The sequence below is a fragment of the Leuresthes tenuis genome, unplaced genomic scaffold (genome assembly GCF_036924035.1).
Source record: "Leuresthes tenuis unplaced genomic scaffold, fLeuTen1.0.hap1 SCAF_6, whole genome shotgun sequence".
Classification (NCBI taxonomy): Eukaryota; Metazoa; Chordata; class Actinopteri; order Atheriniformes; family Atherinopsidae; genus Leuresthes; species Leuresthes tenuis.
Window position 1 is genome coordinate 25,038,174 of NW_027325360.1, and position 17,238 is coordinate 25,055,411.

Below are 17,238 nucleotides of genomic sequence, written 5' to 3' on the forward strand. Positions count from 1 at the left end.
AGAATAATCTCTAAAAAAAAACAACTGGCTGAAGGACTTATTTATACAAAGAGAAAAGATTCACACAGCAACAGCAGACATTTTTTTAAAGGTTGGAAAGACTAATGTGATGCGTTCAGGGACTGTAGCAGCCATCACGATTTCCACACACCAGCAACTGAGCAAAATTAATATTTCTATTGTTTTCAAAGTACACCCCCCAAAAAATATATAACACAGAAATATAATTAAATAAATTAGAAAAAAAACCATTTGGATTTAAAACATCATTGGTTCTGAATAATCCTCAATAGAACCAGACTATTTATGCCCCACTCTCTGCAGGCAAAGCAGGTCCGCGTGTGGAGCAGGCCATCATGTCCATCCATCCATCCATCCATCCATCCATCCATCCATCATCTGCCGCTTATCTGGGGGTCGGGTCGCGGGTGCAGCAGCTTTAACAGAGAAACCCAGACGTCTCTGTCCCCGGCCACTTCCTCCAGCTCTTCCGGGGGGACCCCGAGGCGTTCCCAGGCCAGTCGAGAGACATAGTCTCTCCAACGTGTCCTGGGTCTTCCCCGGGGTCTCCTCCCAGTGGGACGTGCCCGGAACACCTCCCCAGGGAGGCGTCCTGGGGGCATCCTAACCAGATGCCCGAGCCACCTCATCTGACTCCTCTCAATGCGGAGGAGCAGCGGTTCTACTCCGAGCCCCTCCCGGATGACTGAGCTTCTCACCCTATCTCTAAGGTGGAGCCCAGACACCCTGCGGAGGAAACCCATTTCGGCCGCTTGTATTTGCGATACCATTATGTTCAAAAATAAAAATAAAAATGGACACATTTACAGATTAACAAAACACACTTTCTTGAGGCAGTTACAGAAAGACTCCTGCAGTATAAATGTGCAAATAAAGCCTAATTTCTAATGCAAATAATAAAGCAGCACATACTGGTACCCACCTGATATTTGACCTGATATTACCAGTCATTTTTCACATTTTTGCAAATGTTTCAGCAGAGTGAACTGAGGTAAATACACTTTGTCCAGATCATAGGACAAGACAACTAAAAAAAAATGTCCTGACAAGTGATCAGGCCACATACATAACCTGACCTCCAACCACCTGACCAGCATTTTTAACTAACTTTTTAACACCTTGTTAAAAATGAGAATCAATGGAAAAAATGTCTCTGGAATAAAGAAGGAGTTGAAGTGGCACAGGTATAGATCAGCAAACTGCAATCACATGAAATAATCCGTATTATCTATCAGATTACTCTAAGAAATGCATTCAAATAGAAAAGACAGCTCCAACAAATGATCAATGTTGGTTTGTTTGTTCTGAAATAAAGTGACACCGAGGTATTTCATCACCCTCAAAATCTGCAAAAAAAAAACAAAAAAAACCTGCAGTCAAATTAAATTTAGTTTCTTAAAAAGTGACCAAATAGGACACTCACTATGGTGAAGGATGTGCTGTCAAGCATCCTTCCGGCTGTTTTGTTTATTCAGTGTGGTAGAATAGAGAGCCAACACAACCAAAACGTGTGTCAAAGCTCCGTGTGATCGCAGACTCCTCAGCCTCTACACGCTGAACGCCCCACTGAGGATGGCTGCTCTCTTGATGCCGTAAGTACTGCTGCATGTATTAAGGGTCTGATACATTTTCATTCAACTCAACCAAACTAACGGCAGAACTGTATGAGACATTAAGTGCAGCCAACACACGCCACTCAAACGCGTCAATTTATGCAACTAATGAATGAAAGATTTCTTGACTGCTGTCTGTCTGGTTATTATTTTCATAAATATTATAAAGGGAAGATAAAAAAATATTTACAATTTAACTGTCACATTAGCTGCTTATCAAGTAACAGAATTTCTTTTTCCAGCTTCCTCATTTTAAGTGCTCTGTATGCCATCTCTTGGTCCCGGTTCTCCATCTCCTTTTTGAGGTAACAGCAGTAGAGGGCCCTCAGATCTTCTGTCTGCTTCTGTGGAAAAAAAATCACACTTTTGTTGGTCTTACTCTTGCCCATTACCATTACAGTGCTGTCTCTTGATCCTCACCTCTGCACTTCGGCCACCAGTTGCGGCATCTGCTGAGTTGCCCACGTCTTGTAGGCTGCTATTGTGCACATCCTACCAAAAAAAATAAGTATTATGTCATCAAGGACAAATGCTTAAGAAGAGACAGATTTACAGGTGCATACCCCTTCAAAATGAGTGTCACTGATGTCTGTTTCATCACCGCTCAAGCTCTCTGGCTCAGTCTTTGTTACAGGCAGGAGGAGGACTGGATGGCCTGACACTTTACAGGAATGAACAACATTAAATTCAGCTTTGGGAAGTTGCATATCAAGTATTCTGAAGGTTGTAGAGTCCTTACCACTCATAAAAGAGCTATCAGATCCAGTTATGGGGGCAATACAGGCCCCTCCAGGCAGAACCTCTACTCTGAGCGTGTTGTCTTTTTGATGCAGCACATCATCCTCAGCAGAGGTCAGAGACGGAGTGGCTGACCCACCCTCATTTCTCATGACTTCGGCTCTTTTTCGTTTTGCTGTGGAGGGACAGATTTGAGTGATAAAAATCTTTCCTGGATGTTGTAGCAGTGAAAATCATGTCAAATTAAATAAACGAAAATGTTACTTGCTATTCAGGAGTACCTGTTTGGACTATGTTCTTGTGCTTGACTTTTACTTGCTGCCATGACCTTTTGTAGCCACTGTCTGACACCCTGTGAATCATGAAGATAACTTATAATAGATCACGGTTATGTGTTTTAACCGTTTCAACAAGACAAACAAAAATAATATACGTGCAAGTGTTCTTACACATTTATTTTATCAGCAATCCTCTGCCAGGCTTCTTCTCTCAGTTTAGAGGCACTGGTGGTGTTGGACTTAGCTGTGAGGATCTCTCGCTCCTCTTCGTACAACCTCAAAATGAGTTCCTGCTCTTTAGAGCTGAAAAAATGTGCCCTCTCCTGTTTTCTAATAATCTGGAAATCTATGGACACAATACATGTGAGTGTGCATTTGTGAGAGTCATAAACATTAATCATATTTGTTATTTTTTGTGAGCTCTTAAATGAAGTCTCCTCACCTCTGTCAGGGTTCATCATTGTGATCCGGGTTTCGGCGTGCGACTGCTCTCCCCTTTGTGGCGGAGCGAGTGCGCGCAGTTATCCTAGATGTTTCAATGCTAGATTTAGTAATCAAATCGTAACCCCTACACCGTGGCACAGAATAAAACACGGCTCAATCGATGCGTCAGTTAAATCCAGCCCGTGTCACGTTATCAATAATCTCCCAAGAGATGGAAACCAGGGAAAGATAAGCGGCGTCATCAGACGGAATATCGACAAGCTTTGTTAACCCAGGATTTTCTAATTCGGCTTAAGGCGCGTTCACGGGAAAGAGGTGGAGTCTGTAACAAAGCGCGAGTCACATGTAACAAAGCGTCACGTCCTAAGAGATTCTTACCAGCATCATGTGCTATTGTTCTTTAAAAAGCATACATGAATCAGTGGTTCAGTGCCTCAAAAAGTGCAAAATTAGTTAAAAAGGGGATGCTATGTTTCATAAGTGGCACTAAACACGAGGAGTATAGCGTGCATCGTTGCCTTGGTTACCTGAAGTTTCCATCCTGTGTAGTAAAGCCTGTGGTGCCTGATACAGGGACACCTGCCAGTTGTTCTCCTACATTACCAGGATACAGTTTCTGTAATGTGTAACCTGTGGCCACACGTACAACAGATGGCGTTTTTCTGGACTCTAGTGGGTATGGCACATTTATTTAAAAAAAAGCATTTTCATGAGATTTTTAACCATGTCACAGCTGAAATAAAAGCTCAAACATTTGCAATAAGATTGAATTCAGCTGCTTCAGTTAAGGTGTTTAACAGCATCATCACACTCCAGGAGCAAAGCTAGGTTTAATATAATTTTTAACATCTTTACAACCACTGATTATGTCTGAATAAAAGGTTCTTCTTGTATAATAATCAAAAACCCATGTTTTACACGCCCCACCAATTAAACTGTGGTTTTTGTAGTTACTAATCTTAATTCACAACCCTTTTCTGCTCAGAGCTAGTGTGTAGTTTAATGGACAAAGTAATCTGAGTAGAGAAACTGAGTGTAGGATTTTAAGGCCCCGCACATATATATGTAATATTACTCTGGATAATTTCTTCCATTATATGAAGCACAGCTATGTGGAGAACTATACATCTGATTACTTGAAACAAATTATGAAGGTTATTACATTATGGGAGTTCCGACAATTTAGGATTTACTCAAAAATTAATTACTTGCCTGCATGAAAGGACCCTGTATTAAGTATATCGCTGACATTAAAGTCATCAGGAGCACTTCTCTTGTAAACATGCTCACGTTGTATTGTCCAGGTTACACAACACACTGCAAGACAAAAAATAATGCTACTATTTTAAATGTGCGTTCACACTAACTGTAAGAGCCATAATAATTAGTAACTGACATGTTAAAACATTTTTGCAGGTAATCACTCTATGGAGCCTCTATGCACACTGTTAACTGTGATGACGTGGATTTTACGAGAAGATTACCGCCAAAAGCAAACAAGCTGAATTACTCAGTTTTAAAAGAGATTAACAGAATTTAGTTCCTTTTAATCTAATAGTATAAAAATGTGAGTTTCCTACAGTAACATGCCATAATATCGCTCTGGAAAAAGGCATTTCCCTTAAAATAATAAATGGCAATGAGAAATGCATAACAGCAAATTATCCCAATGAAACACACTAAGATGTCATAATAGTTTATTTATGTTAATTTAGTTTAGTTTAAGCAGACATTTTGTTTAATGGTCCAAAGAAATGGAATTGTTGTTTCAGGTGCCAAATGTTGAGAGCACAGAAGTAAACTCAATAAAACCAGAGAGCGTAAACTGTGAACAGGAGTGTGGTCCAGTAACAGGCTGACAGAAGACTTGAGTGAGTTCTGAGGTCTGGAAGGTTTACTCGTCATGTCCCTCATATCCATCAGGAAGGGCATTCAAATGTGGGTTGTGGAAGAGAGTTTTGGTGCCATCTCCCCAGGGGAAACGCTGAGAGCACAAAAAGAAAATAAGAAAGCAGCATTGGTCCAAATATGATAAAAATGCATTGAGATGGTAGAGTAAACTCATTAATCATCAAGTTTTCAGACCTTGGAGCGAATGCGAAGATGGGTGTAGGGAACAAACTCTGGCTGCTCATGTTCGTGATGCTGCTCTTTCAAGTACATGTTCAGCATGCACACTGCAACACCAGGCAGGGCAACCACAAAAGTGAGGATCTTCCATGTTTTAGCTGAAAGAAAGACAATATCTATTAACCAATCACACCACTGAAAACAGCTTCTTTAGACAGAAGAAAATTCAAATGATCAAGATCTACTGATGAAGGTATCTGGACATATCAGATGAGATACTTGAGTAAGGAAATGTGTGCCAAGATCATAAAGGCACACAACTACACAAAAAACAAGAGTTAGAAAATTCCCTTTTGTACATCCAACATCTGCAATTCTCCACCACAATATTTTTTAAAAGAAGTCCTATTTCAGTTATGTCAAGTTTTCCTAAAAGCACCAACAGTTTACTCTAAAAAATAAAATAAAATAAAAAAAAAATCACACTTTGAGTCAGGGATCCAAAACCTCGGGGTTCAACACCATATTTGATCTATGTAAACTATTACTTAACCACAGATTACATCTTATAGGTTCAATTGCTCTGCCTTTCTTTCACCCGTCATTGTTATGACATCCTTAGTATGAACATGACAACAGCTAGAGGGCAGATCAAACAAACAAGGCCTCTGCTGAGACAGCACACTAGACTGTGTACAATACACATTTTCTGCTAAGTTTCATTACCAAATGCTTATACAAAATCTTCTATAACAAATATTTATTCTGTATTAAACATACATAGAAACTGCCAATGTATCTTATTCTTAGATTAACGATTACCTAAAGAAATGCATATCAGTCAGATTTGAAAAGGAAATCAGGCCCAAACCAGGTTTTTAAAATCGGAGCTTAAAAATGTCAGCAAATCATTCTTAACATGTGTGACAGTGTGACATAGAAACATCAGAATAACGCTGTATAACTTTTTTTTTTATGGCAGAATTCAACTATTCAGTTAGTCGATAGTCTAAAGGTTCTAAAGGTAAACGACATTTGATCAGATTTTGAAATATGTGAGCTCTTTTGTTGTGTATTTGAAGTTTAACTTTTAGAAATAACACTTTTCTGAACTGCTGAGTGTATTTATACTCATGTTTTCTTTAAAATGCAGTTAAAATAGATAGAAAACTTAAAGAATGGTACTGTGATGGAAAAATGTCTTGTTTCTATCCATTCTCTTGCTTGCTACTTTATCTTTCTACTCGATCGTTTCCACTCTTGCTCCTACCACATACCCGACCTCTTCACTGTCGTTGTTGGTCCCCTGTCCTGATCTTGCTTGATAACACTTGATATCAGACATATAATTACTAAGATTCATCCACTTTTGTTGTTGTAACGCCGCTCCACAAACAAGCTGTGTCCATTAACACAGAAAGTGGCAATTTACAAAAGTCAAGTCTTTGAGGAAGACGGAGTTTGAGTTCGGTTCGGTTAATTTGTTACTCAGAAATCTTGTGTTTTAGTGTAAGATAGTCGCGTCCACGACTGTCCGATAAAGGATGTCAAGCTAAAGATGCTAACGCTAGCTCAGCAAGGTCACATTCAAAGTATCACAACTTGTCTTAAAAGTGAATGCATTTAAATATAACCGACGAAAGAGTGGGAGCTTTAACAGTTACCTGACTGCTCGCCATGCTCGGCAGCAGCAGCAGAAAGCTGACGCCGAGTTTGGGTCAGAGAAGACCTCAGCAAAGCTTGTGAGAAGCGTCCGAAAACCGCCATTTTGCCTTTCTGATAGACTTCTTCTTCTTCTTCTTCTTTGATGTTTAATGGCAGCTGGCATCCTTGGTGTTGCATATGCCGCCATCTACTGGACTAAATTTCTCTCTTTTTTTCCCTTCTTATTTCTTCTTTTCTATATTCTTTTAATTATTCCAGTATTTACCAAGAATCTTATTGTTATTCTCCTCCCTTCCTTAGACTTAGCAGATTCTACTATGTTTTTCAAATTATATTCTGTTATTCCTGCCCTCTGCAGCCCTATCTTCATTATTTCCCTCTCCCTTCCATATCTGGGACATGCTATCAACACATGTTCCACTGTTTCTTTCTCCCCACAGCTACACTGCCCAGTTGGATGTTTCCCCATTATCTTAAGTGTATTATTCAGTTTACAATGACCTATTCTTATCCTACTAATAATGACTTGTTCTGTTCTGTTCTGTCCATAACACCCTGCCTCGCCTACTATACTTTGTAATTTATATAAATGTCTTCCTTTTTCCTGATTCTTCCAATATTGATTCCACTGATTGTTTATTTCTTTCCATACTAAACTTTTCCCTTCTGTTTTTGATAATTTTACTTTCATTTCCACCACCTCTTTCTTTACTGCATCCTTAGCAGCTTTGTCTGCTTTTTCATTTCCATTTATTCCTACATGAGCTGGTACCCACATGAACACTATTTCCCTCCCCTGTTGCATTAACCTGGATGTTTTTAACTGTATTTCATATAAAATTTCCTGATGTGTTTTTGCTGTTCCGCTTTTAATACTTAAGAGTGATGAAAATGAATCGCTACATATAACTATTCTCCTATCCCTCACCCCCTCCATCCATTCAATTGCTATCAATATTGCACATAATTCTACTGCATATATACTTAAATGATCTGATGTTCTTTTTGAAATTGTCCTATTATAAATGGGAACCACCATTGCTGCTGCTGTTACTCCTGTTGCCTGTTCTTTGGACCCATCTGTATATATATACACATATTCTCTATATTTTTCCTCCACATAGTTATAAAATTCCTGCACTATATCTGCTGTTTTATTTCTTTCCTTGATGTTCCACATGTTTAAGTCTACATTTGTTTCTTGTAGCATCCATTTTGGTATTGTTGTCCAAAGAACTGTTGGGCTGAATTCCACATGTTGTATTTTTAGTTGTTCTGCTAAACCCTCACTGACCCACCCAAAACTCGTTTTTTCCTCCTTCCCCTTTTCCCAGCACATCTCCAGAACTGTCTTTGCTGGATGTTCTTCTTTGTGTCCTTTTAAATTTATCCAGTAGTTGGCTATTAGCTGTTTTCTTCTGAGCCCTAGTGGCATTTCTCCTGCTTCAACCTGTAGTGAACATATTGGTGCTGTTTTTATTGCTCCGAGACAAGTTCTTAATGCTCTGGCTTGAATTATATCTATTTGCGAGAGGACTGATTTTGCTGCCGATCCATATCCCACACAACCGTAATCTATTCTAGACCTTATTAATGCTATGTATATATATTTTAATGCTGTAAAATCAGCACCCCACTCTAACCCAGCCAAACACCTCATAATATTCAATACTTTCTTACTTCTCTCTACAATTCCCTTCACATGCTCCCTCCATGTTAATCTAGAATCCATTATCATTCCTAAGAATCGAAAGCTGCTTACTCTCTCCAAGTTCTTTCTGTACAAGTTTAACTTTTTATTTTCACTAATTTTCTTTTTTGAGAAGAACATTACTTTACTTTTCTCCACTGAAAATTTAAAACCCCACTCTTCTCCCCATTTCTCCACTTGATTTATCCCTTCCTGTAGTTTCTTAACTATGTGATCTATGTTGCCTCCCCTCTTCCATAACGCCCCATCATCTGCAAACAAAGATCTTCCCATTCCTGCTGGTACACTGTCGAATATATCGTTTATCATTATTGTAAATAGCGTTGGACTTATCACACTCCCCTGCGGTGTGCCATTCTCTACCACATAGCTCTCTGACACCTCCGACCCTATTTTAACTTGTATAACTCTTTCATTTAAAAAATCCATAGTCCAGTTAAACATGTTTCCCTCAATTCCCATTCGATGCATTTTAATTAGCAATCCCTCTCTCCACAACATGTCATATGCCTTTTCCACATCAAAAAACACTGCTGCCACTGTTTCTCTATTTACTTGTGCTTTTCTTATATAGTCTTCAATGCATACTACTGGATCAATAGTGCTCCGACCTCTTCTAAACCCACTCTGATGTCTAGTTACCAATCCCCTTATTTCTATATAATACATCATTCTTTCATTTATCATTCTTTCCATTATCTTACCTATATGGGATGTTAGTGCTATGGGCCTGTAATTTATTGTCTTACTATGATCTTTCCCCGGCTTCCTAATTGGTACTATTATTGCCTCCTTCCAACTTCGTGGTACTTTCCCCTCTTTCCAGACTTTATTGAATAATGTTAGTATCTTTGTTAATCCCCCCTCACTTAAATGTTTGATCATAGTGTAACATATCCCATCTTTGCCTGGCGCACTCCTTCTTGTATTCTCTATTGCTCGTTTCATTTCTCTAATTGTAAATGGTACATCTATTTCGTTTTCTCTACTTTCTTTTCTTATTAACACCTCCCTGTATTCGTCTCTCTTTTTCTTCCTTCCATTTCTTCCCTCCTCAGTTAAATTATTTGAACTGTGCACCGCAACAAAAGTTTTAACCATTAATTCCGCCTTTTCTTTATTAGTTATAGCCACTTCCTCTCCAGAACTCAGGACTGGATAAGTCCAATCCTTCCTATCCCCACCCATTTTCCTCAACATTGCCCATACTTCTCCTATCTTAGTTTTGCTCCCAATCGATCCACAAAATTTCCTCCAATACGACCTCTTTGCTTGTCTTATTGTTTTCCTTACCATTGCTTGTGCTTGCTTATATTGAATCATGTGTTGAAAGTTATGGTACCTTTTAACTAATTTAAACGCTTTATTTCTACTTTTTATTGCTTGTTTACATTTTTCATCCCACCATGGTACTAACTTGTTTTTCTTTCTCCCTGAACTTTTAGGTATACATCTGTCTGCTGCTGATATAATCCCCTGCTTTATGTCTCTCTCCATCATTTCCACCTCCACGTTATCATTAACCCGATCCAGATTTTTTTCACTTTCCTTTGTAAACTCTATCCAATTCGCTTTTTCTAAGATCCATCTTCCCCCTACTCTCTCCGTGTCCTGTACTGTCTCTATATTTATTTTATTATATATAGGGTAGTGATCACTTCCTATGGTCCCTTTTTGATACACATTCCAGTCACACAGTGGTGCTAATACATTCGTCACTATTGTCAGGTCTATAGCCGACTCCTTCCCAGTATTTACATCTATCCTTGTCCCTCTTCCATCATTCACACAAACCAGATTCTGTCCATCTAACATTTCTTCTACTATTTCTCCATTACTGTCATTTTTCTCACTCCCCCACAATGTATTATGTGCATTAAAATCTCCACACCACACTGTATTTCCATTGCTCTTGCCCCCCATTTCTTCCAGTTTCTTTATATCCAACTTCCTGCATGGGTTATAAAAATTTATTATTGCCAACTTTCTCTTCCCTATCCATATTTCTATTATAATAGTCTCCATCTCAACTCCTATATCGATAACCCTGTAAGGAATGCCCTCTTTAACAAACGTGACACACCCACCTCCTACCCCTTCTTCCCTGTCCCTTCTGACTGCCATGTATCCTGTGATAATAAACTCTAAATTTGGTTTTAACCATGATTCCTGTATGCACAATATGTCTGGTTTTTCCTGCTGACTATATATGAATTGTTTAAATTCCTGACCATTAGCAATTAGACTTCTTGCATTCCATTGAAGGATTATCATTATTATTAATACTATCCAATACATGATGAATCTTGACTGGCCTGAATACTTAACTCGTCTCTCACTTCTTCCCATCGTATCCCTCTCATACCCAGATGATGCACTGCTGCTTTGACTATGATTTGTATTCTTTCGGTTTTAGATTTAACATCTGCAGTCGCATTTATGACCCCTGCTACAAATGTCACCAATCTTTTTTTCTCCTCCACCATTTTCTTTTCAATTTCTTGCCCAACATCCGTCACCACTTGTTTCTCTCTATGCTTCTGCTTATCATTCTCCTTTCCCGCTCTCCTGGCAGCTTCAGCATACGATATTTTCTCATTCACTTTCATCCGCTGCACTGTTATCTCTTTCTTCATAACCTCACATCCCCAGTATGCTACACTATGTTCTCCTCCACAGTTACAGCATTTTGGTTTCACACCTGTCCCACATTTCCCATATTCATGATCCCCTCCACACCTTGCACACCTTCTTTTCCCTGTGCACCTGCTAGCAATATGTCCGTACTCTTGACAGTTAAAGCACCTCATTGGTTTTGGGACAAATTCTCTAACACTATACTTCATAAATCCAAAATAAATTTCTTTTGGGATAGTTTTTGCATCGAACTCTATAACCACTGTTTCTGATTCTTTTTTCTCAGGCCCTCTTGTCATTCTTTTAACATCTTTAACTGTTGTATTTCTTACTCTCATGTTTTCTATTACAACTTTCATACTGATTCCAAGGGGAACCCCTGTTATCACTCCCTTACATCCAAAACTTCTCTGCTCTCCAACTCTCACCGTTTTTGTAACTTTCATTTTTCCTACACTCACCATTTTCCGAGCTTTTTCCACTTGTGTATCTGTGTTGCACCCGATTAGCAAGTTTCCATCTCCTAACACTTTAGCGTATTTGACTTCCCCTACTTGTGTTCTGATTATTTTTGTAATTTTTAATGGATCCATTTTTTTAACTCCCCCTTCACCTTCAAATCTCACTACAACATTAAGGTTTCCCTTCTTCCTATTCCTTTCCTCATCTTCCTGTCCCTCACTCTCCGTGTCTTCAACGCTATCTTTATCTTCTTTCTTTCTCTTTCTCCCACTTTCCCCTTTACCCCTTCCTCCTCTCCCTACTTGCTCCCACTCACCACCCTCTTTATCAATCTCAAACTCCTCTTCACTCATCTCCGTATTGTTACAACTCTCTCTATCCCCCTCCATTTTACACCCGCTTACCAAAAGTAGCGCTAGGATATCGCTACCGGACCTGTACAGGCCGTCGGCCGATATCCCCCACTCTACTCTCCGTAAGTCACTTTTCTACCTACCTTCTAAACACTCTAGTGATGATGTTAAACACTCCTTATTTCACTTTTTTCCTCTCGTGCTGTTTTTGAATTTACCGCACTCCACCAAACTATCCTTCCGCACCGAAATCTCGCGAGCATCCCAAAAACTCACAAGCACGTTCTCACCCTCAAAACACCTTTCTGATAGACTGTAGACCGGAAATGATTTGTACTGAGACGTCACGTGGAGGCCGGGTGGCTCTACTACGCCACTAAGCGACGATACCGGGAACTACAGCAAACGACATGTTAAACCGCTACGGTTAACGACAAGATTACTGTTTTTTATCGATGAAAAGCAAGTTTGACCAGAAAACTCACAGTTAGATATATGCAGACTTGTTTTTTTAACATACCAAATCTAATCCCACACTGACTATTCCTCATTTATCATTTTGCACATTTTCACCTATACTTATAGAATCAATGAAGAAAACATAAGAAAACAAACCCACAACACATAACCCATAAACTCTTACATGTCAAGGTAAGCTAAAATCAGTAACAACTGTGACTTCTTTTGGAAGGAGACAACATCCATCCATCCATTACCATTTCCATTTTTTATACCCGCTTAATCCAACTCACTTTTTCATAACATTTTATTTTACAAAACCAAAAAACTAAATCTGCTGGGTGGAGGGAACTGAGGACAGTTTCTTATGAAAGTAAAATAAGTGTGATATAAAGATATCCTTGTGAGGAGAGACAGAAAAGAGAAATTCCATGCAAAATAACTAACTCGTCTGAAGCAATTCTGTTTATGTTTTCAGATGATCATCACATAAGCAACAATGTTTTGAGAATAAGTAAGAAATACAAGTTTGCTATGATTAATGGACTGGAGTGCATTTTTGTGGAATAATCTCAAGCAGTTTATGGAGGTAAGGGACAGAAAGATCAGTGACCAATAAATGCCAAATTAACTTGTGATTGATTGACCGATAACTAGTCATGACAGTTCTTTAAAGTTTTTTTTTTTAAAACTTATTTGTTACCTCGCTAAATCAATTCTGTTTAATTTATCATTTACAAAACAATTCAGTCTCATGGCGCTGTTGAGCTTGAAAATGGCCCCTGCAACCATGAGGCACACTTAATGACCACACGTTGCTTTTCCAGCCAAACAACAAAGTACAATTAAACCTTTTAACTGAACCTTTTATCGAATTGCATAAAATGTGGGTGAAGAATTAACATGTTTTCCTTTTCTAACTGGAAAGCCATGAAAATTTAGTTTCAAAGGACAGCCTGTAATTAAGTGTTAAACAGAGAAACTGGTCTTACAGATAATGTGGTCTCCCGGAGAATTGATACCTGGACTGAGTTTCATCGTTAATAATTATAACTACCCCAGGCATGCTGCCGAAGCAACAATAGAGTAGTTTATGGCACGCTACGTATTTCTCCTTTCTACCGTGGACAGACAGCAAGGCACTATCAGTAACTGTCACTGGGAATCTGGGCATTTCCTCCATTAGGAGGTAAGGGATCTGGTTAGCTGGTGAATGGTTGCTCTACTCCCTGACCCACTGCCACTCTGATGGTTGTTTCTAACAGCATTTTTATCCTTAGTGTCCCTGGCAGCCCACGTTAGCATTCCTTGTCTATTAACCTCACCACGCTGGAAGGATGAGGGTTAAAATTGCAGAGGAGTATTTATTGAGCCGTTAATAGTTAACATATGTAGACTAAAAAACAAACAAAAGATTTGGTTGACCTCTTATATGTCTGCTACTGCACTTTGAATTTGTCTCTGGACTGAAATCTTTGATTTTAAAAGAAAAGCTTACAAAGGAAAGTATATTGTTTTTTATTTCAAAAGCCAAGAACATATATTTCTAGTGGCCTCTTTCAGTAATGGAATCTCAGTATCACCACTTTGCATCGGCTGACAGCACCACTGTTAGCAGAGAGTACAGCAACACCACACAAACAGGTAAAACCTACTGTTCATTTGATTTTGACTCAACATTTACAGCTATACCCATAAACAATGTTACAATGCCAATCAATGTTTTCAGGTATGAAGAGGATAGTGATTTATATCCTTTACAGCGTCCTGGTGCTGCTGCTGTTGATTCTTCTGATGGTAACAGGGATAAAATGTACGACTTTAAGGACATTACAACAAAATGAAGCTGGCTTATTTAGACATTATCAAACTCTAATGGTCTGACTGTATTACAACGTTCTTATCTCACAGTCTCTCAGATGAGCAAGGAAATCAGTGACGTCAAACTTCAGATTGGGACTATCAGCCATCGTGGATCCACTTCAGTGTCTAATTCAGGTTTTAAATAAAAAGCCTTTTCTAGTCCAAATATATTGTTGCGGCCAACTTTATGTCCTTCATACAAGATCAGTGTATTTATTTAACTTTGCAACCTTAAGGTACCAAACCGGTGCAAGATGTCAGTTTACAAGCACTCACCCCAGTTAGAGGTAAAAACTGAATATCATATGAGAAAAGAAAGAGTATTCTGAGTTTTTCTCCCTGTCAGTCTGTTGAGCCTTTCTTAATCTTCATCAAAACAGGAACATGTAGGGAAGGTTGGGTGAGTTTCCAGAGAAGCTGCTACCTGCTCTCCACCAACAGCCTTTCCTGGTCCAAAGCAGAGGAGCAGTGCAAATCCCAGAGAGGACACCTGGTGGTTCTGAACAATGTGGAGGAACTGGTGAGGTCCCTTTGCTATACTTTAGTTCTTTTTGAAAGATTCTCCTCTGCGAGGCAGTGGCAAAGTAGTAAAAAAGACTAACCAAAATTTTCTAAGGTTTGAAAATAGCACGTCACCATGTTTTTTTAAATGCTAGGACTACATTTCAAGAATAGTTGATATCAGTTATGATTACTGGATTGGACTTGTGGAGCGACAGCACGAGGGACAGTGGAGCTGGGTGGATGGAACAGACTTCAGTTCAACCCCAACGTAAGAGAAATGTGCAGACATAAAGAGAGACAAAAGAATAACGATAAAAAAACACAATGAACTCATTTATTAAAATGGAAGTTATCAATATGTGTGACATAATAATTACTGTTCGTGGTCAGTTTCTGGGATGTAGGTCAGCCTGACGACTGGGACTTCAGGGAGAATGGAGAGGACTGCGGTCAGTTTCACAAGTCTGCAAGACGCAAACGCAAAAGGTGGAACGATGCAGACTGCAGCCTGTTGTACAGGTACATCTGTGAGGCAAAGGCTTGAGAGACGGCAGGCATCCCTGAGGTGATTATCCTTCACCAGTGTACCAGACCTGATATCTAAGATCAATAAAATGCCAAATAATGGAAAATGCCTTAAAATGCGTGATCACCTGTAAGTGATGAAACTTGTGAACAGTATGTCTGTGAAGCTTTTTTAGGACAAGAAAATAGTAACTATGAAAATAATGGTACATGTTCCACTTTAACTAACTTCAATAACGATGCTCTCTTTAGTGTTCCTGGGGAGATTCCCCTGACTGAGTGTCCCAGTGTTTAACAGTGGTGGTCACTGGAAAGGTTGCCATTTCCTTCATTATATCACGTAAATTACTGAGGAAAATCTGAGAAATTCAGAGAATTGATGCTAGGACTGAGATTAATTGTTCAAAATGAATATGACCCCAAACATACTGCTAAAACAACATTAGATAAGTTTATACCAGGTCAAAGTATTCACCATCTCTACTGTGGACAGATAACAATGCACTGTCAGAATGTGCACTTATGAATATCAACTACAGAGAAGTGGGTCAACAGGCAAAAAACAGATTAAACAGATCCGTTTTGAACAATTCAAGGTAAAGTTTATAACTCTCTGTGTGAAAGATGGTAGAACAAACAAACTCACTGTCACTCAAACTGCCACTGTGGTTTATGAAAATTCTGAAGCTTTCATCTTGGTAGACAGATATCTGGACCTCTGCTAAAGAGTGTGAGACACATACAGGGATCAAAAGTACCTTTGACCAAAACCAGCTAAGTTAGAGAGACCATAAGAGACCATAAAACACATCTCCCTTTCTGCAGTTAAAGATAAATAGAGCCCCATATTAAATAATACTCTGATGGAGAAGCAGTTTGGTTCATTTTTATTTGTGTGTGTGTGTGAAGATGCACCGATTAATGTTCTTGAATCCTGTTCACTGGTACGTGTTATGCTGCAAGCACAAACTGAAAAAAACACAAGTGATCAGACCAGCTGCATTGCTGTCAGCAGTCCACCAGTGGGCAGGATTGACCATCTCTTTCAGAAATGACCAGCATGCAAGGGCTGTCATTTCTGTGGAACAAAATCTCATCTGGGGGATATAAAACAGAAAGATCAGTGACCAATAAATGCCAAATTAACTTGTGATTGATTGACCGATAACTAGTCATGACAGTTCTTTAAAGTTTTTTTTTTAAAACTTATTTGTTACCTCGCTAAATCAATTCTGTTTAATTTATCATTTACAAAACAATTCAGTCTCATGGCGCTGTTGAGCTTGAAAATGGCCCCTGCAACCATGAGGCACACTTAATGACCACACGTTGCTTTTCCAGCCAAACAACAAAGTACAATTAAACCTTTTAACTGAACCTTTTATCGAATTGCATAAAATGTGGGTGAAGAATTAACCTGTTTTCCTTTTCTAACTGGAAAGCCATGAAAATTTAGTTTCAAAGGACAGCCTGTAATTAAGTGTTAAACAGAGAAACTGGTCTTACAAATAATGTGGTCTCCCAGAGAATTGATACCTGGACTGAGTTTCATCGTTAATAATGATAACTATGCCAAGCATGCTGCCGAAGCAACAATAGAGTAGTTTATAGCACGCTACGTATTTCTCCTTTCTAACGTGGACAGACAGCAAGGCACTATCAGTAACTGTCACTGGGAATCTGGGCATTTCCTCCATTACAAACTGCCACAGCAAACCTGCTTCTTCTCTCACACTCCCACATGAAATTTTGAAAAAAAAATTGTTGACATTGTCACCAAAAGCATCATGCTGCTGGAATCTTCTTCAGCTGGGACTCTTCTCTTCCTCAAATTCTTGTGGAAAATTACTTAGGAACAACTACATAAATCTGGTCATCAGTTATACTTTTTATGC

At 39.0% G+C, this 17,238-nt stretch overlaps 3 protein-coding genes across 4 annotated transcripts; 1 reads left to right on the forward strand and 2 right to left on the reverse strand.

Annotated features, from left to right (window-relative positions):
• Positions 1-810: 810 nt before the first annotated feature.
• On the reverse strand, positions 811-3,422 carry LOC140309209 (uncharacterized). Its single transcript, XM_072387035.1, has 8 exons — positions 3,093-3,422; positions 2,822-2,996; positions 2,654-2,724; positions 2,374-2,547; positions 2,198-2,295; positions 2,055-2,126; positions 1,445-1,978; positions 811-1,367 (listed from the first exon to the last, which is right to left on the reverse strand). The coding sequence occupies exons 1-7, from the start codon at positions 3,109-3,111 to the stop codon at positions 1,835-1,837; spliced, it is 753 nt and encodes a 250-aa protein (XP_072243136.1). The 5' UTR covers positions 3,112-3,422; the 3' UTR covers positions 811-1,367; positions 1,445-1,834.
• A 1,352-nt stretch (positions 3,423-4,774) lies between these two features.
• Positions 4,775-6,955, reverse strand: cox6a1 (cytochrome c oxidase subunit 6A1). Its single transcript, XM_072388408.1, has 3 exons — positions 6,829-6,955; positions 5,180-5,322; positions 4,775-5,078 (listed from the first exon to the last, which is right to left on the reverse strand). Exons 1-3 carry the CDS (start codon positions 6,929-6,931, stop codon positions 4,989-4,991), a joined length of 336 nt encoding a protein of 111 aa, XP_072244509.1. The 5' UTR covers positions 6,932-6,955; the 3' UTR covers positions 4,775-4,988.
• Positions 6,956-13,860: 6,905 nt separating this feature from the next.
• asgrl1 (asialoglycoprotein receptor-like 1) lies at positions 13,861-15,618 on the forward strand. 2 transcript variants are annotated; one of them, XM_072388417.1, is made up of 7 exons: positions 13,861-14,095; positions 14,181-14,264; positions 14,363-14,449; positions 14,551-14,601; positions 14,695-14,834; positions 14,971-15,086; positions 15,209-15,618. In XM_072388417.1, the coding sequence occupies exons 1-7, from the start codon at positions 14,017-14,019 to the stop codon at positions 15,360-15,362; spliced, it is 711 nt and encodes a 236-aa protein (XP_072244518.1). In that variant the 5' UTR covers positions 13,861-14,016; the 3' UTR covers positions 15,363-15,618. The 2 variants fall into 2 exon arrangements, with proteins under 2 accessions (XP_072244518.1, XP_072244519.1); XM_072388418.1 differs by lacking the exon at positions 14,181-14,264.
• Positions 15,619-17,238: the final 1,620 nt, after the last annotated feature.